The sequence below is a fragment of the Netta rufina genome (genome assembly GCF_964035555.1).
Source record: "Netta rufina genome assembly, chromosome: 13".
Taxonomy (NCBI): domain Eukaryota; kingdom Metazoa; phylum Chordata; class Aves; order Anseriformes; family Anatidae; genus Netta; species Netta rufina.
In genome coordinates, this window is record NC_140136.1 from 19,161,887 (window position 1) to 19,189,264 (window position 27,378).

Consider the following 27,378-nt stretch of genomic DNA (forward strand, 5'->3'; position numbering starts at 1 on the left):
CAAGAACTTGTTTTCTTTTTAAACTGGACAAGGTTTATTTTCCATTTCAGTACAATTCTGTTCTGCATTATAGATGCTATTACAGAGTGGCAGTGTGTACAAAGGAAAGAAATGTAGTGGCTTCAAATGCATTTAAATGTAGCATTTTTATTTTTTTGAATAAATAAGGACCTGTTTTTGACGGGTAAGATTTCCAGATATGTACAGAAATGCCAGAGGAAAAAAAAGTGTTTGTATCTAAAGAGTTCATTCAAAAGAAAAAATATATGTATTTTAATTTTAGACTGCGTAACCATTACTTTGTTTATTAATTTGGATATAATTTAAAGATAGTATATACAGGTTGAAATGTATTTTTCATTGTCATGTTTGAATTAAAACATTTCAGTAAATAAACAGAATAGCTTTTGATATTTTGAAAAAAGCTTTTTCTCCTCCCATCCCAGGTGTTCTGTTCATTGAATTTCGATCTAATTCATAGTTGGTTTTGGTCTCCCAGAAGACCCGTATTATATTTAATCTACTTAAAACCAAAGCCAAAACAAAACAACCCCTCCCCCCCCAAAGCAAGTCCCCTGAACAAACTATGATAAGCACATAAAACAATAACTTTCAATCAGGGCATTTGGGGGGTGGAATCTGGAAATGTGTACACCCATGAACCCAAATGTCTCCAAATACGTATGCCATCCTACCTACAAGAAGATTTGTGCATATTTTATCTAGATTAATAGTTTGCAGTTGTCAGGAATTACTGAGCCACATATTCTATTGTTTCAGAAGCCCACCACAAAATATACTCCAGTATCTGCTGTATTGAGCTGAAAACTGGTATTTTGTCTGAAATGCTTTTTCCTGACATGTCTTAAATATACTTTTAAAATTTCAAAATATTTTAAGAATTCCGTTAGAGAACGTGTTCACTTTATTATTTGAGCATATATGCAGTTATACGTTGCACTGTTATTACACATAAGCAGACACATTTATGCGGTATGTAGTAGAATTGTTATAATTACGCACAAATTGCTAAGCAGATTGCAGAGTACAGAAAACCAAATCAAAACCAGAAAAACAAGTAGAAAAGTCCGGTGTGACTGTGCATACTTTATTCTGGCTTATAATGTCCAGAATGAACTGGCTGCCTATTATGGTTCTGGCTATCAGCTGAAGTAGCATACTTCAGATAGTTCCAACCTTCCAAACTACCATCTGTTAAGACATAATCATAAGCCCACTGACAAGTGTTTGTCAGAAATCACTTCATGCTAATTGATCTCTTTTCCGACACACTTCAGAAGCTAATTTTTAAGACCCGAGAGCCATCATTACAACACATTAGTCGTCAAGATAACGACACAGCTGTTCTTTGAGAAAAAAAAAGAAACCCAAATCCTAAAGCACTTGAACTATCACAAAATTATAAGAGAATCATTTTTAAACAGCCATGTTCAAAATTTTAACTGAAACGAAAGGAAGGATTGATCAAAACAAAATACCCCATCACCAACAGCTGCATTCTTCTGCATCTTTAGTAAATTTAATTTTGTTTTGTTTACAGTGAATGGAGAGGTGCAGTGATCACATGAAATCAACACTGCAAGCAATTTTCATTCTTTTCAAGCATGCCTTCTTCCTGACATAATTATGCATAACGATTCGTTGTGTTCTGCATCTGCAGTAATTATGATTTCATCCTTATCTTTAATCCCCACATCTTTGCTATTTGTTCAAAGATGTGGTCAGCAGCTCTGGAGAGGCAGAAAGGGTAAGGGGCCAGTGATGGCAATGATGCCTATTCTTACTAATGCCGATAAGAATTCTGATGGAAATAGGGCAAAATACAGCATTCACTGTGTTATATGATGTTAAATGCCTGATAAATAAACTTCACATTAGTCATAAAGCTGAAGCCTGTTTACAAATTCCATTTTTGCCCACAGTTGCTATTTATTCCCATCAATATTTCAACATCTGTTGGAAAATCTGCCTGCCTATTTTTTGTCTCTGAAGAAAGAAACCATTTTATTATGGGTTGTGTTCCTGTTTTATCTTTGCAGTCAGTTGAGGGACACCTTGTAATGTTCAGTCTGTTCTTCTAGGTTCTTGAGGGCAACTTTAAAACACCTGGAAAAGGGATTTTTTTTAGCTCTTTTCATGTCTTCTTCCACAGAGCTGCATGTCTGGGGAAGCGGCTGATCCAACACTAAGGGAGCATGGCCAATAGCACTTTTGTTGCAGATGAGTCTTAGTGAAGTAATCTGCATAGACTTGAATTTTCCATCATTATGCAGCTTCCTCCTCAAAGTTATTACCTAGATTGAGTGTCCCCTGAGATGAAAGCATGGCCGAGAGGGAGATATATCTCAGTAAATATGAAATAATGGCAATTCCAAATGAAAAACCCACCTACATTACATCAGTCCTCAGCTGGACCTGATTCTACTCCTGCTGAAATGCCTTGCCTACTGTATAGTGGAACTTGAAAACATATGAGGAGGTGAATGGAAACAAAACTGCAGTATCCTGTTTAATGAGCAGAAAGGCTGCAATCTGTTTTACCAACTTCCTGCTAAGAAAAGCAAAGGCTCAGTTTGCAAGGTCAGTCAGCTGAAGCTTGCATTTCTGAAAATGAAGGAGTTAGTGATACCAGGCATGTTTGTGGTTAAGAGAAAGTCAATACTCAGCAGACAAAGAAGTATAACTCTTGAAACTCTTTAGAAGTTTGCAAGAAAAGAAGTGTCTATGCAGCATGTTCACAAAGAAGCCTATGTAGAGGACATTCTGAAAACTTCTTAAAACATATTAGAGAAAACAGTTCAGAAAGCATCCTCTGTTAATAAAGACAAGCAGCAATGCAAGCAGGTGATTTCCACCTCTAATTTTTCTGACTTCTGGAATTCAGATATACTAATCACAGTGATGTGGCTCCATCTTTGATATATGTAGACGTTTGGATGAAGAGAGAACTCATATGTGAAGCTCCAAAATAGTTCTTAAAAGAAAAAAAGGATTTGACTTTTTGAAGGAATGAAGCTATACAGGTTTGCAGAAGTTTAATTGCTTTTCTAGTTACATTCAATTTATTTAGGATTACAATGATGAAATACCTGACAAAGAACATCAGCTAATCTCCCAGCTAATTAACAGCAGTCTACAGTTCTATGATGCCATTCTTCCCCAGAGGTAAAAAGTGGTTTACAAATGAATTAATAAAACATATGCAGTTAAAAATATTATCTACATTTACTGGTTGGTAAATGGAGGCCTAGAGAGACTAAAGTGATTGCCATAGTAACAAAGGAAATTTGTGTCAAGACCAGAAAAACTATGCAGAATTTTTAGAATTTTTTTACTGTCTTACGTACCAGTCTCTCTCTCTCCTTTTTTTTTTTTTTTTTTATATTGTTTCTTTCCCATCACTATGTGAATCTTTCTTGGCTTGTCTCAATTGCTTATTCCACACGTATTTGATAGACATCTTCATATTTGACAAGTCTTACATCAACTAACTATTTTTTTTTTCAATACATGCAATAATATAATTTGATCTTTTGATATATTTTGTATTTTAAGGTTGCCCTGTAATGAGATGTGGTAAAGAAGATATTACTATTTCTGTAAGACATCTTAAAGCAGAAACAGCCTGTGTTCCCAACTGAGATATACATATTGACGATATGATATACATACAAAGGAGAACTAATACCAAGGGGTTTATCTTCTAGCACTGAATTAGAATAAAGATATTGTTTCTTTGGAGAGGAGCACTGGGTAAAACACTCTACCGTTTTTCCTGTAGGTTTTTAACTTTAGAATTGAGATTCCAGTTGGCATGAACAGACACTGCCCCAGGGAAATCAGTGGCACATAATGGAGTTCTGGTTCCAAACCATCCAAGTAAGTTTGTATCCTGTATATATTTCTGTGGACAGCTGTTTTTCCTTTGCAACCCCATATACAAAAAGAATGGCCAGGGAAATTTATTTCCACTGTATGCCAGTCTTGCTCCACATGGGCTCTCAGGCTGACTTGTATATGTCAGCTTTAGCAGCCCTTCTGCCTTTCTGCTCCTCTTAGCTGGGAGTGTGGATTACCACCAGCCTTGGTGACTGAATTGCATATATGTTACTGACAAGAGCAATTGCAATGCAGTTCCATTCAGAAGTGCGAGAGTTGAGTACAGACTTTCCTCCTTTCAAATACAGATGTGTTCCTGCGTTCCAGGTAAATTTTTGCCAGTCCTTTGCACTTCACACAGACCAGTCATAACAACTCACAAAAAAAAAAAAAAAAGTAAACCTGGAGAAAAGTACAGAGAAGAGCAACTAGTGAGATTAGGGGAATGGAGAGCCTGCTGTGCAAAAGAAAAAGAAAAAAAATAAAAAAAGAGAGATAGAGAGAGGTAATTCCTGCCTAAGAATAAATTGGGCAGAAAAAACACTAAGAAAAACACTGTAGAAAGAAAAAGGGCTGTTAAAGCTTGAGAAAATAACTGATGGTTTGCATTGTGTTTGCACATTCAGGCTGGCAAATGGAAGGCTTTGAACAATAAGGGGACTGGGTTTCTATTTAAGAGGACTGAGTTTCTATTTCACATATGAGGGGGAGAAAAAACTACTGCAGTGGAGTTTTTTGAACACAATAGAGCTTGATCAGTCCATGACTTAGTTGCATGCAGTAGGAGAGGAGGAACAATCCCTGCTAGGACTGTGTTTCTTTGAAATATAACAGCTCTGTTGCAAGGGTCAGGGATAATTAACTCAACATTGCGGAAGCATCTCAGACAGTGGAACGTGTTCTGCTGCAGCCATGCTGAAAGGTGAACATCCCACCAAAGTAGGTTATGCCTAAGCACTGGAAGATGAGCTTCATCGTCTTGGTGGAATATCCCTTTTCCATTACTTTTCTTTCTAAACATCTTCTTCCCTTCCATTCCTATTGTGAAATTTCTTATTGTTTTTCCTCTGTTATTTGTCCTTTGGTTTAGACCATTTCTTACTCTTTTTTTTTTTTTTTTTTTTTTTTTTTTTTTTTTCTCCCTATCTTTTCTACTATTACTCAATTCCTCCTGACTATGTACAGCCTGAATATAATTTTGCTGGTATGTGTTGCCGGGGTTGGATTCAAAATCCTTAGTCATTCAGTGAAGTTTTCTTCATATCACAGCCATTCTTGTGTGAATATAATGAATGTGTGTTGCTTGCTGCAGAATCCCAGTGCTGTGTAATTGTAGCAAAGAACTGATGTAATTAACTGTATCACTTCTCTCCTTAGACACAAGAGATCCTGTTTCAAATGTAATACAATGTTCAATGGTATTGGAGGTTTTGTAGGGACAAACTCCCAATTATTAATTACTTAAAACCTATCAATTTATAAACCCTTCACTTACAAACATATTCTGCTTTGAAGGCTGACCTCATCAAGAGTTTTGGGAGAAAGTTAGGTATTTTAATGTAATTTTGTAACTGATAGATCAAAACTATATGACTATTAGCTAAACGTGCATACCCAGTATAATAGTTAAGTTCTGCATACTGCAGAAAAGTCATGGGGACTAAGACATGCTTTTTCCTGCAGGGGTTACGATAGGTTGATTTCAGCAGTTCTGTGGCAACCCTGATTTGTGTAATGTAAGGATAAATAGCGCTCTAGGTTTGCTGTGAATGTGTAAACTGTTACAGGCACGTGCTGCTGCTGCAAAAGCAATTAATATTTTGAAAGCTAACATGAAGAAACTCCAGCCTCGCAGCTGCTTAACCATGTGGTTAGAAATCTAAGGCAGCCCCCTCGTGGCCATTTAAGTTTTGAAGCAATTGTGGTTTCAAAAAAACATTTTAAAATAGTCATTGCTTGGAGAAAAAATGAATGCCTGTCGCTGTAAAATATCTACCCTGTAATGTTACACTCGTTAAAGGTGTTGATAACACCAACAACCTGTCGTATTAATATTGTTCAAAAATACTTTTTTGGGGTATCAATCTGAAATGATGGTATTTCCAGGAGCAGCTCTCTAAAACTTGCCTTCTTACTTGTTATTACTGAAGATGAGGAATGATGCTGCTAGTTAGCCTCATTTGCCCCTGTTTGAGGGTTAATTTGTTCCTACAGACAAGTAAATTACTATTGTTATTGTTGTTGTTATTATTATAATTATAATTATAATTATTATTATCATCAAAGGACTTGTAAATTCAAGCTTATACTAAAAACAGAAAGCTGCAACCTAAATCTTATGTATTCCCTAATATGGCCAACTTGGAGAAATCTCCTTGTAACTTATCCTCCAGGCTGTGTCTGTAAGATTTTGTTGGCAAATCTGCCAGTGATGTGAGAATTAGCTTATTTTCCTTTGCAATAGAAGCATGTTTTATTGATAGAAACATGTACGCACTTTACTCTTCTTTGAAGGCAAGATTAATCTCTGAGCAGAAATCCCGCTGTATCCATGTGCCCTTTAAAAGCAGGATTTATGAGGGACTTGAAAGCTGTCTAGATTTTGCACTGACCTGTGCCTATCTGTGTCTTTTACTCCAAGACATATGCTCTGTTTTGTGGGTAATCCAGCAATTTCATTTCTTGATAAGACTGTAAGTATCAGTGTGCTTCAGATACACGACATTCAACTTTATCTGGCCAAGTATTTCAGAGTATCTCTGTTTCCCTGGCTGCTTTCAGAACCCACGCATCTCTCGGAAGGTGCCAGGCCTCTGGTGCCCAGCGCCCCTCGCCGCCTGGCTCCTCTTCTGAACGCCTGGCCCCGCAGCAAGCTCCTGGGCACGCGAGCGGGCTGGGCAGGGGCAGCCGGGGAGCTGAGGCCGTCTGAGGAGAGGTGAGACAAATACAAAGGAAAGGAGGAATCCAAGCAATTCAGAGCTCAAAATACAAAGTAGGTTGGAGAGCTGGGTCTTGAAGAGATGCAAGGCAGAAACGTGATGGGTGAGACACAAAAATGGGTGAGACACAAACTGGACAACAGGAAATTGAGGCAGTGAGAAAACCGAGGGGAAAAAACGCGTGCCTTGCTTTTTGAGTGGGCACATTTTGTGTTGCAACAGCTCAGAGCTATCAGCAAGGCGTGTGGCCTTGGAGTTCCGTGAAGCATCTGTGTGGCCAACTACTATTTTGTAATATTTCTGCGGCTGCGCGTGGCTGGCTCTTTCCTCAGGGCGCGCCGTGCGCTTGAAACACCCACACAGGCACGCGTGGCCCGGCAGAGCGCACCGCCCGCCCGAGGAGCACACCCGCGCCTTGTCCTCTGGGCGCACGCTCGCTGCCGGGCTTGCCCACGGCGGGCGCGGTGAGGCCGAGCCCGAGCCCGAGGCCGCGCCCCGCGGCCGGGGGAAGCTGCGGGCGCGGGGAGGCCGCCGAGGGGGCCGCGCCGCCGCCAGCCCCGCCTCCAGCCCCGCCTCACGGCGCCAACGGCCCGGCCGCCGCCCGCCCAGCTCCGAGCCGCCCGCCCAGCCCCAGCCAGTCAGGGCGGCCGCTGGCGGTGACGTCGCGGAGCGGCGGTGGCGGTTTGAAAGCGGCGCGGGCGCCATGGACGGCTCCGGGCCGCAGGGGCAGGGGCAGGGGCAGGGGCAGCCCGGGCGCGCCGCCGACCCGCGGGAGCGCGCCGAGGAGGCGAAGCCAGGTGAGGGCCCGGGCGGGAGCAGCTGCGGCCGGGGCGGGCGTCGCTGGTGCTCGCTTTGGGAGCGAGTTAATGGCAGCGCGCGGACACCTTGGCTCTTGGGCACCCGTGTTCGGTGCCAGGCTGGTGTCTGTGGCTGCAGGCTTGCAAACCACGAGCAAGCTAGGTGAAATTGTTCTGGAAGGTGTCTTGTGCTCTGGGGCTCCTGTTAGCGCTGGTGCCAGGCATTGCTGTGATGGCTGCTGGGTTTGATCAGGAATGCGTAAGCGTAAACAATATTTTAGTTACAGTGTGTGTGTGATGTGGTTTTACAGGAGTTGTTTGAAAACTTTCTGAAATTTTGCGTGATTAAAGTCAAAGTCAACTTTTCATTGTCAGTGTAGGAGGGCTTTTTGTTATGTGTTGTAGAAAGCAGGTCCGTGGTGGATCTTGGGCTGAAGAGGAATTCTCTGGGAATAGAGGAGTGAGCAATGATTGCATTCAACTGATAACTTGTGGGATTTGCTTTGTTCCAACTCCTCTGTCCAGATCAGCTTCAGGAAGATGAGGATATCAGCAGTGACTATGGGAGTCGTGACAAACCAGGGACTGCTTTGGGACGGACTGTACCAGATGGGAATGCACTTCTTCCAGACATATTTCATACTGATCGTCTCTTGTTTTATGAACGATTTAAAGCTTACCAGGATTATATTTTGGGTAAGAAATTCCTTAGTGGAAAAGGAACATGTAGTCAGGTTTCTTAAGCCATCCAGTTTAAGTGGAGTCAATTCTGTATTATCCTGTGAGATATTCCTAAAACAGGGGCTAGAAAAGATGCAGTGTGTTGTGTTGCTGTTGGATTATCATATCGTAACTTCAGCTGCTCTAACTGGTAGAGCAGGAGGTAATGGTTTTAACATAAGATTTTTTTTTTTTTTACTTAGTGAATGAAAGGAGAAAACGCTAATGCTGGACGCTGTGCCTTGTTTTAATTGCCATTTCTAGAGCTTTTTTTCTTTAGTAAGGCTGCTTAGGATAAGGCAGAAGTTAACTGTTTAATAGTACTGGTGCTGATACCCTCAATACCTGGGAGATTGAGTACTGCTTCTTCTGGAGAAGCACAAAACAGATGACTCTATCTTTCTCGCTACTGAGATAAGCAGCAAAAATACTAACAGTTATGAGCAAAATAGAATGAAGTCTGAGTTAAGATGAGTTAGAGGAATATATTAACTGTGAATTTCATTTATCAATGATTTTGAGGACTTTTCCTTCTTTTCCTGCATAACTGTACTGCTTTAATTTTCTTTTTAGCTGACTGCAAGGCTTCTGAGGTGAAAGAATTCATAGCTGAGTACTTGGAGAAGGTCCTTGAACCATCTGGATGGCAGGCAGTCTGGCGTACTAATGTGTTTGAGGTTGTCGTTGAGGTAAATGGAATGCAGTTGTTCAGCCATTTGTCTTCAATTAACATCACTTACCTCTCTAACAGGCAGATAATTTGTCTATGAAGTTTATGAGCTAGTAGAAAATTATATCTTTTTGGTATCTAATTGTCAGTAATAGCTAGAGCAACAGGAATTTCTTTCAAAAGGAGCCTTATTCTGAAACACTATCTTGTGCGCTGGTGTGCTTCCTTCACCTAAAAGTACAAGTATCAGATCACAGGTTCCAAACCTGCATGGGATACTCAAGACAGTGAGGCACTGTTCCTCCAAATGAGTTCTTTAGGGCCGCAGCATGTGTTGTAAAGCCAGAAAGCCATGCACTAGATATACTTGCTATTTTTGGCATTGTTGCGTTGTTTAACCTTGGAATTTGGCTGTTATTTGTTCTGCTATTTAAGTTACTTCTGCTGTTGAATTATAGTAGAATCAGTGAGGTAGGTGAATCTAATTTTCTTTGAGGCATCAACCTAAAATAAAGTGGCATTGATATCTTGCAAATAAGCTTGATCTGGTTCCATTGTGCTGATACAGTTTATCATCTGTGTTTTTTTGGACTTTGCATTCTTGGCAGGGTACGAAATGGATGATTATTGCTTTTGGGATAGGTTCATCAGTGTTAAACCAAAAAGTCTGTACAGTGTTTCTTTCAGGCTTTCCATGTGTTAAAACACTGCACAATCACCTTTACATGAGTGTCTGAAGTGCTGGGCAAATGACTTTCAACCTCAATGTGGCAATACAAAGCCTGTGTAATTGGCCTTATGCGAAGGGGTTGTGACAAGAACATCTCACGTGGGCTAATTTCAGGGATACCTTTGCTAGTGTCTCAGTATTTTGGTGGCAGGACTATGCCTAAATGAAAGCAATATCTTCAAGGGGTCCTTGCTGAAGCCGGGGAAGGAGGATCCCAATGCAGTGTGAGTGCGCTGTGAGGTTGGACGTGGTGGGCACAGAGGGGATAAGCGCTCTTGGTTCAGAGCTGGTTGCTGAAATACAATTTTTTCAAATAACAGGCTCTGATCATTCATTATTATTATTGTTTTTGTTTGAACTTGGACATCTATTGTATGTTTTCAGAGGGGAAAAAGCTTTGAATTCCTTTGGCTTTTCAGCACAATTAGTAACAAAATGGCTTTCACTGGCCCAGACCAACTCTGGGGTTTCTCTGTGTCTTGTGGGTACTTGGAAAAATGAGCTACAAAGGAGTTCACGAGAACTGTAAAGTATTGATTCAAGTCTGAAAATACTGCTTTTCCCTGTCTGAAAAAAAATATAATAGGGAAGCAATTTACTAGCCTTATATGGATGTTATGAGGGTTTCAAACAAAGTTGTGAATGTGAGGCTCCAAATCTTTTGGTCCTGAGAAGCTCAGCTCTGGGTTATCACTTCAGCTGACCATGTTGCCTTTGCTGTACTATGCAGTGTGCATTGATTTATGTGAGTCAACTGGCAGTTCGTGAGGCATGTCATGTTCACCTTCCTCAGCTGCATCTATTGCTCTGCCTAGGGAAATCCTAAGAGCTATTCGTTCCAACAGGTTGTTGACGTGGAGTACTGGGCTCTCAAAGCGGTTGTTCGACTCAGCGAGCCTTTCCTGTGTGAGGCACAGGTCAGCACCTTCACGCTGGAATGCATGCAGGAACTCTTGGAGCTGAAGGAGCGTCAGATCCCACTGCGGGAGCTGTGGGTTGTGTATGATGAGTCGGGAGAATTTGATCAGACAGCGCTAGCCGTGGAGCATGTCAGGTACAAAAACACATAAGGTCTTATTTTGTCTTATGCAGCTGGAGTTGATAGCAAAAACACAAGGCCTGCTTTTCAGCAACTTACTCTCTGTACCAAAAGGAGTAGGAGGAGGAAGAAGTGTCTGCATTGCTTTCCCTCTCTTCTCCACCCCAGACTTCCTCAGGCTGTATCACCTTGTTGGCTCTAGTGTGGTGTTTCTTTCTATTCTGAAACTTTTTAATATCTCTTTCTCTTTTGTCTCATTCTTTCTTTTCCTGCAATTTGTCTCTTCCCCTAAATTTGCTCTTTCTTCATCAGGTGTCTGTTCACATCTTATTTATTCTACTTTCTTGTCCTTTCTTTATCATCTCTGTCTGTTCCTCATCTCTCTCACAGTAATGTACTATGTGCTGCATGAAAAGTCTACAAATTAGCACTAGGACTGGATAAAAAAGATAGAAGGAAAGACTTTCTCGCCTAGAAAATAGGCTATGTTCCAGAAGTGGTGGGTGTGGAAGGAAAGAAGGAGAAGAGACTCATTTCGACCATTGCTCAGTAGTAGAGATATAAGCATGTGTTATGGAAGTGACAAACTCCAGGTAGAAAGGAAATCTCAAGGATGTCTAGCCAAAAACAACCAGCCAAAAAGTGTCAGAATCCTGAGCGTGCAGGTCTTATTTTAAAATCCAGCTTTTAGTTATTCCATCTATTTTGGTGAAAGTCAATGGGACTCAGGCTGTTATGGATTTTGAACTCGAAACACAACATAAAAATCTTTATGCAGGTAACAACAGACAAGAAAGATAACTTTTGTGACTACTAAATAGCTCACAGGATGGTGACGTGAAATCGGAGAGAGGTGATGTTTTGAGCTGAATTCTCAAATAGATTACATTCCTACTTCCAGTGGTTTTGTCTCTGCTTGAGTAAATCTGGCCTCCTTTGTGTTTAGACGCTTATTTTGTTTCAAAAGGTTCTTCTACCAACACATCTGGAGGTCCTGGGATGAGGAGGAGGAGGATGATTTGGATTACTTTGTGCGATGTGTTGAGCCTCGACTGAGATTGTAAGTGGTTCTTTGATATTATTAGGTAGAACCACAGGGAAAGGCCATGTGGGAATAGTGACAGACAAATTTCAAAGAAAACTCTTCACTAGTAAATCAAAGCAAGTCTGTTCTAGCAGCAGTCACTGTCTGATGCTCAAATTTTTTTATAGGAAGAGGGTGCAACTGAAATTGCTGCTCGAGTCCTGCATTTTTTTTCCCCTGTAATCCTTAACCTCCCATCAGATGGCGCTCCAAATCCAGCTATTGCCTCCTTTAACTTCTAGGCTATGAAATGTAATCCTAACTAAAGCTAGCGTGGAATGCTTTCATACCTTTGGGCATTGAATAAGAACCAGAATGGAACAGAATGTAAACAAAAACTTGTAAATTTGTCATGCTGAAGGAGGAGTGTGTTCATTTCTTTCCTTTGTGGGATTAGTTGGCATTAGGCTTACTGAAGGTGGATTTTTTTTTAATGCCATCTGGCTATATGAAACTGAAGCAGTGCACAAGAGCACAATCTGGTTAAAATTTTGAGGGTGCTAAATAACCAGAGCATACAATAAAATATGCCTGGGAAAGATAATTATAAATGTTTCTTTTGCTGTATTTTTTTTCTTTCCCTGATGTTTGACACGGTATGTTTGTTATGTTTTTCATGAGTTATTGCTCATCTCCTTTTTTAAAAATCATATAACTTCGCATGAGTATCCTGAAGTTTGTATGTCATTCAGTTGCATGCTTACAACTTTATTTACTCTAAACCTTTGTTTCAGAGTAAGCTTCAGATGACTGTTACCTATCCACCTTTAAAAATTATATACTACTTAGAGAAGAAAGTAATATACTTGTGTGTGTCTGAGGGTTTTGGTTTTGCTGCTTTTAAAAAAACACCATAGCGTTGGTGCAGACTGCAGAGAGTTTTGACTTCAGTACTGGTATAGAACTTCTCAGGTTCTCTTTGGGTTTGTATTTGATCTTTCAAAATTGGAAAGGGGAAATACACTGACCCCTTGCTCTGAATTGCAGGCATTATGACATCCTCGAACACCGTGTGCCTTCTGGGCTTGTTGCTGATTACCAGAATTACTTGTCTCAAGGTGAAGAGCTCTACAGGAAGTTCTTAGACGTGAGGAACAGCATATCAAGCAGTGATTCAGACTCTGAAGTAGAAAACGTCTCCATGGTGGAGGGACTTCAGTTGTATGAGAAAATAGAGCACTTGAAACAAAAGCTAAAACTAATTGAGAATCCACTGCTGAGGTACTTAGTGGGTTTAATGCAAGGAGGAGATCCCATGTGGGAAAGTGTGTGTAGAAAATTCTTTACTGAAGAAAGCACTGATGGCTTTGCTCATGTTTTAGGTATGTGTTTGGTTACCAAAAATACAGTGGTCTCCAAGCTAAAGGACAGAGGCCAACAGGAACCAAGATCACTCATGTTGTGTCTTCCACCATGATGGCAGGTCTGCTGCAGTCGTTGATAAGGGACAAACTTTGCCCTGAATCTTGTGGCGAAGAACTAGAAATACAGGTAAAGTAACAGCAATGGTCTGTTTGCCGTTACTCTTTTTCTCCTCAAGAAACCACATGGAAGGATAAGTTAATTTGTCATTTGGAAGATATTGCATTTGCACGGTGCTTTTTTTAAATTTTTTTTGCCAGTCTAAAAACAGCTCTTTAAACAATAAATGATATGTTTATGATAAGTTGTAACGATAAGTATGTAATGATAAGTTGTCAATAATTTCTCCTAATTTGTCTGCTGAGTACTTTATAGGAGCAGTGAGGGGGGGAGGGGGGAAACAAGCCTTCTGTAGTAATTCCATAATAAAATGTGCTAAGGTGTAATACTTACATTTTGAGATACCCATTTCTTTTGATGTTATTAATAATGAGATCAGGTTTCAAGAATGAAGTGTTCTGTTGCTCTGCTTCTGTGTAGGGAATTTATTTACTTACTAAGAACAAATATACTTAATTAAATTCACATAGGACTTAGCACTTAAGTGTTTAAGAATAGTCTGGAACTGTAGTTGGACCATGCTTTTAGAAGCATGGTTGGATTTTTTTTATTTTTATTTTTTGGGGTGGTCCTTTGGAGACCCAGGAGTTTGACTCTCTGATCCTTGTGGGTCCATTCCCACTTGAGATATGTTATGATTCTTATGAATCCTTGGGCGCAAACGAAATTGCTTGCTGTATTCTGATCATGTTTGTGAATTGCAGGTGGGCAAAACAGACCCAAAGGGAAACTCTTGAATTAACTCTTGGGTGATAAATGTGATTTTTCTCAGCAACTGAAAAATTCTCATACAATGCTTACCATGGAATTTGCTGGAAAGCAATAAATGTGCAATTTTTCTGTACTATTTCTTACCCTTCAGTACAGAACGGCGCAATACTTGAGAAGGACATTAACCTGTGCTCTTTAGGCATTGATTCACTTTTTTTTTTTTTTTTCCAAGAAAAAGTGCCATGTGGACCCTGTATTTGCCATTGTAATAGCTAAATGCTGTTTTGGAGTGACATGTTCCAGGAGTGAGGAGTTACAGTGGTGTTTGGCCAAGCCCAAATCTAATAGCTGAGTTGCTTGTAGTTTATTTTCTTTTTCTTCTGTAATGTCTTTAGTAATTTATACAAGTCACTTGAAGCAGAATTCAAATGTTGGCCTAGAATCCAGGCCATATTGAGGTCTGCTTTCTGGTGCATATGTTCTTCAATCTGCCACTGCCCCATTTTTCTCATGGGGGGATGGACATAACACAAAGGAATGCTTTGAGGCTTTTTTTTTTTTTCCAGAGAGTGCTATGATTCTTGAATTCAAAGTAGAAATTGCATATTATTGGTGCCATTAAAAAGGGCTTCTTTTAAGCAAAAGCAGCAACACTTAATTGAAGAACAAGCTTTTAGGGCATAAATGCATCCATTTTATAGCATTTTTTAGGAGCTGATTATATTGTTTTTTCTCTTACAGTTTCACAATGATCCACTGGCAGCTGTAAGTGCTTGTTACGAAGGAGACACAGTCATCATCTGTCCTGGTCATTATGTTGTAGATGGCGTGTTCTGCATTGCTGATTCTGTTGAATTAGAAGGTAGACTTGCTAGAATAATGGTCCTTAAAATAAAGTAAATAAGGGGTCTTTAACTTAGCTCTGCTTAAAGGTTTGTTATATTTTTGCAGAGTTTGGCTGGAGCATTTATTTTTTTTCTTTGAACTGTTCCTATTTCTGCTCGCGGAGCTGTGTCTATTTCAGGAAGGAGTAAGCCGTTTCATTACCCATGATCATTTCTGCAAATAAGTTTTAACTTTTGCTGATTAATGGCAAATTCGCTATTTCCTCCTAACTATTTGCCTGGATAGATCCTGGTTATATAAATACTAGAGAGGATCCAACAGCAACGCAAGTGTGTTGATTTTTAATTTAATAAACACTAAAATCATTCTGGAAAGGTCTCAGTTTCTAAAGTATTTGGGAGAGGTCCTTGTTTTCCTTTGCTTGTCCTGATCTGCCTCAGAGGCATAGTCAGACTCACTGTCAGGGTAGAACTGGTGAATACAGAGAAAGAGCCAAGTGCTATTCAAACTTAGTTTATGACATTTGTTGCATATCAGCTATGTGTGTGGGGGCTACTGATGTGGATCTGTGCATTATGTGAAGCACGTATACAGAGAGTGCTATTGGCTTAATATGCCCTTTTATGCTGTAGAAGTGGATGCAGCATATATGTCTGTTTTTCTCTCAAAATATTTGTTTGAAATACTTTTATCTTGCCTAGGATATGTTGCTTTCTCTTCCTCACAATTCTTGTTTCCTCAGCATAATGTCTCTCCTTTAGGTATGCATGCTGTTGCAGTGTAATGGTCTGTGTATCACTGGGGTTTGTGCAGCTGTTCAGATGCTTCTTCAGCTGCATTTCTTATCTTGTCAAAGCTACATAATGGGGAAGGCTGGGAGTTTAATTGCCTGCTGTTCTGGATTGTATTTTTCTTGTCCTTATTTTATGAGTATCGTTTTCTTTCTTGCCCTTCTCTTGTGTGTGCTTGGTTTGCATAGAAATGAATGCTGATGGACAATGCACCTGCAGGATAAAGGAGCTCAAATTGTTTTACTTGTCTGCAAAATGGCATTGTTCTAAAATTGTGTGGGATGGTATTTGACACCTTCTTTTGTAGTTTTGAGGAAACGGGAATGCAAATGGTGAAATAGCACACCTATTAAAGGATGAGCTACTCTATTTTAAGGAGCAAGGCATATAACTGTATCTTTAGTACAAACCACTCTCCGGGTAATGAATGTGTCAGGGTGTTTAATCTTCTTATATGGACTTCTGTTAGAAGTTTTTATGGCAGCAATAGCAGCTGAAAACATTTGAAGTAAGAGCATCAAGAAAAATTCTGCTGGCGCTAATCTGAATAGTTGGATGTTTTGGTGGCTTTTTTTGGGATGAAAGGGTGACTCATCAAAGAAATAATGTTATTTTGCTTAGTAGAGATTTTATTTCTTTTCCAGTCACTGTGCAAGGCAGTACTAAGGTTGAAAGTATGAGGATTAGTAAGTCAGGGATAAACAAAGACTTACAAGAACTAAGTAAAGTTAAAGCAGTAACAGATGCAGGAAGCCCTAGTCAGGATAACTTTAGCACTTGACAAAAAATTGTAGCAAAGGTACTGAAGAACTCTGCTCCACCTTGTTTAATAGTTTAAGCTGGAAAGGAACCTGTAGTATCAACCCATCCAAAACCCATGATCAGTGTTACTGGATGACAATTGCCTGTAGCTCCTGTGGAGTCCCTTAACTTACAGGCAGGGCATACGGCCCTGACCTGGCTGGGTATTGACTACTATTTGATATCAGGTGAATCATTCCTTCTCTGTTCCTTGTCAACAGCTTCCTTTACTGCTAGAGTTGCTGCTTCAGAAGTGAAGCAAATTAAAAGCTTGGTTAGAAAATCTGTAGGTACTCTGTAGGACAATTATTCCTAAAACTTTTTCCACTGTTGTGTAGTTAGACTGGATCTGCTATTTACGGTCCCACAATGCTCTTTCTTTACATACTGGAAGTAAACTGCTCCCTGCCACCTCCTCCCTAGCAGCACTGGAAAAAGATTCCTGGGTAGTATAGTGTACTTAAGTATCAGTCACTCAACTACATTGAATCTGCTGTCTTTAAAACTTTCTCCCAACTCTTGTTCAAAGGCTTTCTTTTCTTTTTTTTTTTTTTTTTAACCTTTCTACTTGCACATTAGAGTATTTATTTATGTACTTGGTTAAAAGCTAGCATCCTGTTCAGGCACTTCTTATCTAAGCTTCTGTGTGTGTTCAGAAAATGATAGGACTCATGCTGCTCTAATAGATGTTGCATTATTGCTTTCCTTATCATGATTCTTGGCAGTGACAAGCAGTAAAAGCTTTACATGCTCATAAATTGCCCTGTAAGTGGTTGAACGCTGACAAGTGTGGATGGCTTTAGTAAATCAATGCTGGCATATGCTTTTGAAAGTTTCCTTTTTAATCTGAATTAATCTGGAAGTCCCTGTAACACTGGAATGTCAAGTATTGACCCAGGCTTCTCTAAATAGAGAAGCTGAGTTAAGTTTAGTAACAATGGGGAGTCCTTTGCACTTGTTTCCTTGCCTTCTGATGGGGACTGCTTCTCCCAGCTCCCTGTGCTATTTGGAGCCTCTGCCTGCTGCAGTGAGCTGCTGTACTGGAAGCAGGCTGCGGGTGCCCATTGTGGCTGTGGTTACTGCACCTCCATACCATGGTGCAGTCTGGGGAATAAGAACTTTGCCCTCAGCAAGTGTTAGCCCTTTGTTTAACTGGCTAAAATAACTTTGTATTTTATTATATTATGTGTCTGTCATTCAAGGAAGGGAACTTTTGAGTTTGGTTGTTTTTTGTTGGTGGTGGAGTTTTTTGAGCACCTGGGTCTTGGTATAGAGGAGATGTACATGTAAGGTGTGCCATGGCCACTGGGGGAAAAATCCTATTCAAGATACTCAAGGACATCTCGAGTTCCAACCCTCTCTTACCTCATCTGAATGTCTGCTTAGGTACTGAGCATCTGATTACCAGTTACTCAACAAACTTGTGTCTTTCACCTCTGCTTTCAGGCTATGGCCTGCCAGATGATATTGTGATAGAAAAGCAAGGGAAAGGAGACAACTTTGTTGACTGTACAGGAGCCAACGTAAAGATCTCCAATTTGAAGTTAATACAACATGATGCTGTGGAAGGGATTTTAAGTAAGTATAAGAGTACCTTGAATTTTTCATGAATCTTTTATAATTTTCTATTAAAATTAAATCAGGGATCCACTCTTACAATTTACTGGTTTTAACAAAATATTGTAGGAAAGAATCCTACAGATGTAAATGTTAAGGCTTCCTTTCTGTTTCTTTCCCACTTGCTTATAATGTGGACATCAAAATAACTTCTGTTGTTTGTACTTTCAGGTTGTTGTGGCTCTTTCCACAAAAAGAAAATTTCTCTTTCCACAAAAGAACTCCCATGACAGTATTCACCTGTAGCTGAACCCAACCAGCTCTCCATTGAGGAATGGCATAGACTTTAGAAATAGTATAGACCTTTGTTTGCTAAAAACACATTTGAACTGCCATTCAAATAATCCCAAGTTGTATCCAGTGAGTTTGGCCACGACCTTCTGTCTTTTCAGAAGGTGCTAATTAATACTTTGCCTTGACAGACATTTGTTTTTAAATGTTTTAAAATGTTTATTAATACCCATATATTTGTATTTAATATATTATTAATTCAGAGGATTCTTAGGCGTATAGAAAAAAGAATCATTGTTGTCACTTTCAAACAAACAAAACCACCCAAAACTAAAACATTTCTAAGACAAATCTTTGACTAGGGTTCCCTTACAGTTTTTCTGCTGATATTAGGAAAAACAGTGTGAGTTCCAACTACGCATGGGCAAATCAATAAAATTAACATAACGTATGATTAAAATGATCATTTTCTCACATTGTAGAAAACACTACAAGTCCATGTACCTGTAGGAGGGATTTGCCTTTGCGTAGCCGATTCATTTAACAATATTTGTTGTCTGTGTATAGGTGTCCATCAGGGGAAAACTACTCTGGAGAATTGTGTGTTACAATGTGAAACTACAGGCATAACAGTGCGAACGTCAGCAGAGCTTTTAATGAAAAACTCAGATCTGTATGGTGCCAAGGTACAAATGAATTCTTAACTCTGGCTATTTCCTAAATTAAAATAAAGGGTTCTGGTTTGAAATAATACTTCAGTAAAGGGGTGGTTTCTGTCACTCTTAAGAGTACCTTTAAAAAGTGTCTTGGACAGCTTTGTGTTAATAGGTTTAAGAAATTGTTTACAGTGGTCTTGTGGCCTTCAATAGTATCTAGTGAAGTATCTTATGTTGATTTGTCTGTGATGATACAAAAATGATACAGTTACAGGGGATATCTATGAAATAATGACTGCTGCCTTGCTGGACTTATTCTTGTCCTGCAATACCTTTAACGTGATTTTTTTTTTCTTGCACATAAGTCATTTTCTAATTAAACCATGTATTTGGCAAATGAAATGCCCTTTCTGGACACCTTATCCATTGATTCTTACAGAATGATGATAAACACAGAATTGAACTCTGAATAGGGCACTTTGGAGAATGATGGGGCTTTGAGTGTTGGGGTGGATGACTAAAGATCAATAAAGCAATGCAAAGTTGTGTGGTTACTCTTTGCCAGAGATTTTTATGGGCTGGTGGCAATAGTATTATTCATGGGGCCTCAACGTTCATATTACTGCTCAAGTTAGTTCACAAAGCTGTGGAGCTGGGGTGGTAACGCAATTTTACCTTGTGCAGCTGGTGAATGAGCACAAAGATCCGTAATGGAGTTGTCAAGCCAAACTGTAAATGTGCCCCAAATTATTTACGTTTTGTGAACTGCAATCTGTTTTATCTTGTAGGGTGCTGGTGTGGAAATATATCCAGGGAGTACATGCACCCTGTTAGACAATGGCATACATCACTGCAAGGAGGGAATACTTATAAAGGTCAGTTCAAAGCATAATGCACTTTTTTAAAATTAAAAAAGAAATATATATTCTTCTTAGCATTCAATTCTTATAGCTATTAGGATTGGTGCAATGACTGCTGTTCAAATTGGCTTATAAACTTGCTGCTTTGTGTGTCACATCTAATGATGATGGTGCTTGTTGTTTGCCTTGGGTTGGTACACCAAAGCAATATATTTGTTTTATTCCTTATCTGTCAGAAAGAAAATCCCTTTTGCACTGTCACTTGTATTGGCTAGCATGTTATTAGCCTATCCAGAGAACTGACTATCTGAAAGTGGAAAGGTTTGCATCCCTTTAGCTGGACATAACATGCTGGATATCTGTTTCTTTGCTGTAGAACTTCTTAGATGAACGTTATGAGATCCCCAAGATAAGCATGGTCAATAACATGATCCATAATAATGAAGGATATGGTGTGGTCCTGGTTAAACCAACAATTGCCTCTGATGTAGAGGATGCTTCAGCAGTGAAAGGTATTTTTCTGACTTCCTATAAGTAAATTGTAAAAACATTAAATATATACCATACCTATGTTTTTAGATTGCCTAATCCATAATTGAATTTTAAATTTTCTTATGATCTGTAATTTGATTCATCTTAAATCTTCATCTTCAGCAAATTCCATTGTTCTGATAGTTATGGATTATAAACTTCAGACAAATCCTGTGAATCTCTATGCTCCATGTCATGTGGATGCTTACACTTTTAAAGTCCTTAGACATTTGATCTATGCTCCTGATCAACCAGAGCCTGTGTAACTGATGGGCTACCTGAGTCATACAGAAAGAAGAGTGTAATCAGCAAGAAAGCAGCTATGGCTTCTCTTATAGCTGTTCTGGTTCATAGTTCTCTGCACAGTTTTCTTCCTTTGTACACTAGATCTGAGACGTGGATTAGCCCAGTCTCCCAGCACAGAAATTATTTTCTGCAGTAAATGAAATGTTAACAACTCTATTTCTCTTTTTATGTCTTAATCAAGAAGTGTCATGGTCTCAAGTGCAGTGTGTAAACCCACTGTAACTTTCTCTATTATCATTATCACTTGGCAGCCTGAAGGCATCACAAGAAGAAAACTCTTCTTTAAGTATCATATGCTGTATTTGAAATATATGGCTGACATTAAATTGTTTTCCAGAAAGTATGGGTGATGCAAATGTTAAGACTGAAGAAAACATAATTCCAGGAGTTTTAACTGATTTGGCTGTTTTGAGGATGACATTCTCATTGTTTCCTGACTTAGGGAATACACAGCCTACCTTGTCAGGTGATGGGAGAGCATGTGTAGAGGGCTTCAGACAAGAAGAACTACCTGAATGTGTGACTGATGAGTTGGAGCTTTATGAGCAAATTGAGACTTCTGAACAAACTGAAGGCAATTATGAAATTGCAAATGAACTTGGTGCTGCTTCTGTGAAGAAGAACCAGATGCACAAGAAAAGGCTGAGTAAACTGGGAATCACAGAAGCTGATGACAACTTAATGTCACAGGAAGTGTTTGTTTCTATTGTGGGCAATCAGTTCAAATGGAACGGGAAAGGGAGTTTTGGTACATTTCTCTTCTGACTGTCCTGACTCCTAGTGGCACTGCAATAAGAAATTTGCACAAGCTGTTATTTTCACTCCTGCTTTCCAAGGAGTTAACATGTTCTATCAGCCTTCCGTAACATTACTAGAATGTGACAAATATTTATTGACAACATATATATTGCATGTGGAAACTTCACTTCTTTGCTGCAAGCATGGACAACATGGTAGAAAGCAGAACTCGACATACTTGTTCGTTGCTAGCTCTGATGAATTTTGTAGTATATTTATTTAACCTCTCTTAAAAAATCTTCCAAAAAAAGGTTCACCACGGAAGAGTGGCTGACAAATGTACAGCAATAATTGGTACACCTTCCTCCATATGTTTATAAAAGCACAACTAGTCTGCGGTGCCTCCTATGAGAGACTGACTGAATTTGTATGTTGAACAGAAGCTAGTGAAATGTTCTTATGAAATGTAGTAGTTAGCTGCCATGCTTTATACTTGAAGGATTTTTTTTAGGGAAGTTAGCATCTGGAAACTTAGCATCATTCAGTCAGCTTCGTGTGCCATCTGTTTACTTCCAACAGCAACCCCTGCCTATGCAACTTTTCCTTAGGGAAGACAGCATCAAAATAACCTATTAACATGAATAAGGAGCAAACAAAACAGCTATTTGTGACTGTTAGTTTTGTTCCTACTGTATATTTCTGTGCCTTATTCTACAATATTTAACACTGCTCTGTCTCTTGTAGCAGCAGAGGTATTGGAAATAAATGGAAAATTAAAAATACTTTGCACTGAAATCTTATCAGCACACAGCTGTGGAACATTCTGCAAAACAAAGGCGTTTCAGTGTCTTACTGTTGTTCTAAGTCATTTCTTGAAAGAAGACTTTGAACGGACTGCCTGAGTGAAGACTTCCTTCTCAGTGCCTCCTTGATCCTTAATTGCAAATCCAAACGCCTTATTCCAAATTTTTATACTGTCTTTGGTTATTGTAGATCAGTTTTTGAAGTGATATGTGGAAGTATATGTGAGAAGATACTCAAAAGTGGTGCAGGATGTCCTGTACAATATGGTATTAAGAAGGAGAAAGCATGTTGCCAGCAAATAGAATTCAGAATAGTTCCTGCAAGTACCTTTGCATTTCCAGCAAATGTATATACCTGCTATGTGTTGCCTAAGGTGGATGTCAGTCATCTGCTCCAGGTTTTTCACTCTGTCTGTTTCTTAAACTACAGTGAGAATCAAAATTCACTTCAGTACATAGTTTGTGTGAGCAGAAGATGTGAAGAAAAAGAAGAAACATATGTTAGAAGCTTTTTTTTTTTTTTTTTTTTTTAAAATGAACCATGGAACATTAATTGCAGCTTTCTTATCCCACTGCTTCTGGCTTTGTTCTGCTCAGGGCACACGACTTCAGGACTGCACTTTGAGTTTTAATGAGACTGAAAACCATGACAGTGTCTCATCCTGCACAAACCAACGAATATTTGCATTTTAGAGACTCTAAAGAAATACTTGAGTCAGGTGAAAACCCACTGCTCAAGCTAGCGCTAGTATAATATCTTAGGCTATTCATCAAGTCACATGCCATGTTTAATGCTTTGATATTATGCCTTTATTTCCTGAGTGTAATACTAATTAAATAACTGGGCCTAAAACTGATGTTGTTGTTCTTTTATCTTTTCAAAACCATGATTTTCCTTGAGTGAGCTGCCTTCATGATGTGTACACAGTATTTCTTTCTCTTGCAATTCATCTTAAAGCTGTCTTTTTTTTTTTTTTTAAAAAAAAAAAAAAAAAAGCTTATCTACCTCTTTAAAATTCAGTTTTAAGTCAGGGAAGGTACAAGTTAAAATATTCATCTTCTGCTTTCAATACTGCAACTAGTTTGCCTGTGCCAGAGGCTGATGTTGATTTTGTTATGCAGGTTGTCAGAAGTTGAAGGATCAAAATGTGAAAAGATGAAGCAGCTAATAAAACTTTGAGCCGCTTCCTTTGTGCAGCAATTATGAAATTGTAGCTTGGTTCTTGATGATACTTGAACCTTGAAGGACAAAAGTGAATAGACTTTTCCTCTCTGTGGAATTTGGCTTTTCAGTCATGTATGTCACTTATAAATGTAGGCTTCTTTATTTTGCAGTTCTGAAATGGCAAAGGAGATATGTTTAAATATGAAGGAAAGAACTGAAGGAACTGTTGACCAAAACAAGATATGTGCTCATCTTAGTATTGCATTTTGCTGTAGGTTATGTTTGCATTTTCTGCTCTGTGTAAATATTTTCCTTTTTCCTTGAAGTTCGTATTTTTTTTAATTTATTAAACATTTCTTAAAGATATTTGATGCTACAGTGATGACTAATGATCTTTTCTCTGGGAATGTTCCCTGCCTCCTAAATTAGAAACTAATTCCTGAATGCGTTCTAGCATTCTAGCACAGCTGTCAAAGAAAGCTAATGAAAATATTTAGTTTCAAGAAATGCTTAAGCAGCTGCAAAATCACTTGCAGGATATTTCCCCAGCCCGTGTATATAGCCTGTTGTTCTTAGACTTGCCATGTTTTGCCCTTAATGTGCGATGTAGTTTATCCTATGGCTTGTCTGGGACACTAACGATCCAGCTTATTCTTTGTCTGGCCTTTCCACTATTTATTCTCTTGGCAACTTTGAGCTTTGTCTTTAACCTTTTCCCTGTCTCTTTATTGTTGCTGAGCAGCACAAAGCCAAGGATTCAGGTTTTTCTAGCAGGATCACAGAGGTAAAATCACTTCACTTCCTTTCCAATTTTAAAACCTACCAATGGCTACTTCCATACAGATCTGAGATACTAAGATGTGTTGCTCAGTTCTTATAGCTGTATAATTGTACTATACAGATGCTACAACACTTTAATCAAGAAATCTTGTGTTCTCAAAGTTGTAATGATGAGATTTATATTCCACAAATCATGTTGATTGGTATTTAATTTAATTATGAGGCCCATATCATTGTTACTTCAATGCTTGCTGTAAGGCTGGCAGGCTTATAGTTGTCCAGGTTATTCACTTGATTTGCAAAAGAAACAAAGCCTGACAGTACTAGGACTTTTTTTTTTTTCCTCCCTTTGGAATTTGCAGAGTTATTCCAAATCAACATCCTAGATCTGGAAAAATGCTACACACACACACAGAACTTAATGAAAATAACTCAAAAAAAAAAAAAAAAGTTTCTGCATAACTTCTGATGTGACTTGATTAGAGGAGCAATCAATGCTGCAAGGTGCCTGTTTCTTATTGCAAGGTAAGGGAGAGCTGAAATAAGTCTAGCCTTTTTTATATGGAAATAAATAATGATGTCTATGTATGTTGTCAAAATGATAATTTTACATTGCAACAGGCTTGTTAGCAGCAGTATGTTATGTCAGATTTTTTTTTCTTCCGGTGCAAAGGAATTTTGTCAGCTGGCTGGAAGCTTTTTAAGGCAACATTCTGCCTCATTTACTGATGTGTAGTGTTTTTTTTCCCTGCAAGCATAAAATCCGTTGGAAACATACAAACACTGGGGATTAAAATGGAAACTGATCTGAAACTGGTAGGTTCATCTTTTATAGGCCGGACATGATTTCTGCATGGTGCAATTTGAAACAGTGTGATGCAGGGCTTTTCTTTTTGTCTGTTTACTGATAAAATGAAAGCATAATTTTCAGAATTTCTGAGAAGGAGGAATTTTCAACATCTTTGTTGAACTGCTTTAGAACAAACAAATAAACAAAAAATGGTAATATAAATCATTTGTTAGTATGATGGTGGCAGAAAGTGGAGTTGAAAGATCTGTATTTTGACATATTTTTAATGTGAGCATTCTGGGTTATCCATCTATTTTCTAAAAAGATCTGCCTTGTTTTTAAGGGTGGATTATGGATTCTTAAAAACTTTTTGCTTTATTTGGAAGTCAACTTTTAAGAGTGATATCTAAACTAGTTAAGGGAGGATCAAGAGTTATACAAGTAATACAGGTATTGATCAACACCAAGGAAGGTAAGAAGGGCAGGAGTTAGCTGAGCTTATTCTTGTACCAGTCAGTAGTTGTGTGTCTTCTGCGTCCAGAAACCAGCAGCACATCCCATCCTATCTTTGTTTCTAGTTAGCTGTGAGTATAGTGATGTGAGAAGGAATTTTATAGACTGCATTTGTTGCAAAGACTTACAAAACCTTGAAAGTCTGAGCTAAGGGCTGAGGAGCTGGTGTAATAGATGGTCTGCCTGGATGATCCCTTGTGAGTTCCACTCTCAATATAAGCAGCAGTTGGTGACAGCCTGGATGTAAGAAGGTTTCCTTAGCAGATGACTGAGGGCGATCAAATCTGCTATTACAGCTTCTGGTGACTTGCCTGATGGAGTTTTAGTCTTACTTTCTAGTGTACCTATAGCCAGGGTAGCTGCAGCAGCTGAGCAACCAACTGCTTTAATAGCTGGTGCCCTGAGTTGGTCCTGTTAGTTCACATTTGTATGTGAGCTAGCAGTTTTAAAGCTACAGATGTGCTCTGTGGGTAGATGTAAAAATGACACTGTAAACAGGTGTAATTGTTGCCATTGAAAGTAGTACACCTGCATCTGCTAAGGCAAGATCTGCAAAAAATATTTTGTGTAGGCATCTTAGTTCAATGTGGCTTAAAAGCATGCTTTTAATAGTACCCCTTTGACTCCACAGAATTGAAGGGGTTGGAAGGGACCTCAAAAGGTCATTGGGTCCAACCTTCAATCTTCCTCTTTCATTAAAAATCTTATTCAGAGTATAACAATTATCACAATTTAGGATTTTTGTAATAGAAAGCCAAAAGCTTTGGCTGAACCTGCAACTATAACACAATTACAGAATTTTATTGTACTGACCTAATTCATTTAAAAAAATATATCCTTGACTGAGCAGTCTGCTCTAGATGACACCTGTTGGTTTTTAAGTTTATTAAAAAGAAAGGATGAAAGAAAGCAAAATGGAGAAGGTTAGCAATTTTGATAGGTCAGGGGTTGGGTAGTATGTAACCAACCACTGTATTGGTCCCCTGGGGGTAGAAAGAGAAATGAAGGAGAAGGAAGTCAGTGTGTGTGTTGAGCAGGCACCATTTCAGTGCTGCTCCTAGCACCACCGTCCAAATACTTGTAATATTACAAATACCTCTGAGAGACTAAGCTCACATCGCTGAGGTATGTAACAGGCGAGATCTTGTGAGATATTGGGGAAACTCAAAAAAGTGCTTTTCCAGGTTGTGTGCAGGGAACAGGCTGGTGGTGTTGGACTTCTCATTGCTCAGCAGTACAAAGCTCCTCAGCTCAGAGTTCCTCCTTATGTCCTGGACAAGCAGATTTCTCACTTTACTGGTTGAACCAACTATCCAGTTGCAGTAGCTGTCTGCTGTCTAGCACAAGTAGTTGCTCTTTCCTCATTTTTACATGTGTGGCTGTGGATTACACAGAAATATCAAAGTGTTAAAACTACTTTCAGCTTCTTAGTCGTGTTGTTTCTAGCTGCTTTGGACTGACTCTTGTGATTGACTACTGCCCTGTGGGGCTCCACAGGCAGGTTTCATCATCTGCTGACCACAGTACTTGTGTCACACTGTGTGATGCATTTGTGTGATTTTTGGTAAATGACCAGGCCATTTTAACCAACTCTAGTAGGCCTTAATCTGTCAGCAGAAAAATAAAACTTAAAAGCAGCGGTAGAACACAAGTACCACTTTATTGAGAGTTCTCAAAGTCTTTCAGATCTTCCCTTCAAAAGCTTACTTCAAAATAAGCACTTCTGTTCAAACACTTCTCCAGGTTTGGTGTGCTTGTTTAATGGAGTGAAGCATGTTTGTCACAGGTATTTATCACATTTGCACATTCTTGACCCTCCGAGTCTCCCCATGGGGCTATTTTTAAAGGAAGTGCTATTCCCTGATAACGTCCACAGCT

General features: G+C 39.1%; 1 protein-coding gene across 1 annotated transcript; it reads left to right on the forward strand.

Moving 5' to 3' along the window:
* Window positions 1-7,542: 7,542 nt before the first annotated feature.
* On the forward strand, window positions 7,543-21,476 carry SHCBP1 (SHC binding and spindle associated 1; the record flags this gene model as incomplete). Its single annotated transcript, XM_084294847.1, has 13 exons — window positions 7,543-7,636; window positions 8,162-8,332; window positions 8,930-9,045; window positions 10,602-10,810; window positions 11,763-11,855; window positions 12,867-13,100; window positions 13,202-13,370; window positions 14,814-14,934; window positions 17,957-18,088; window positions 18,926-19,044; window positions 19,803-19,889; window positions 20,251-20,386; window positions 21,154-21,476. The coding sequence occupies 13 exons, from the start codon at window positions 7,543-7,545 to the stop codon at window positions 21,474-21,476; spliced, it is 2,004 nt and encodes a 667-aa protein (XP_084150973.1).
* Between the last annotated feature and the right edge of the window lie 5,902 nt (window positions 21,477-27,378).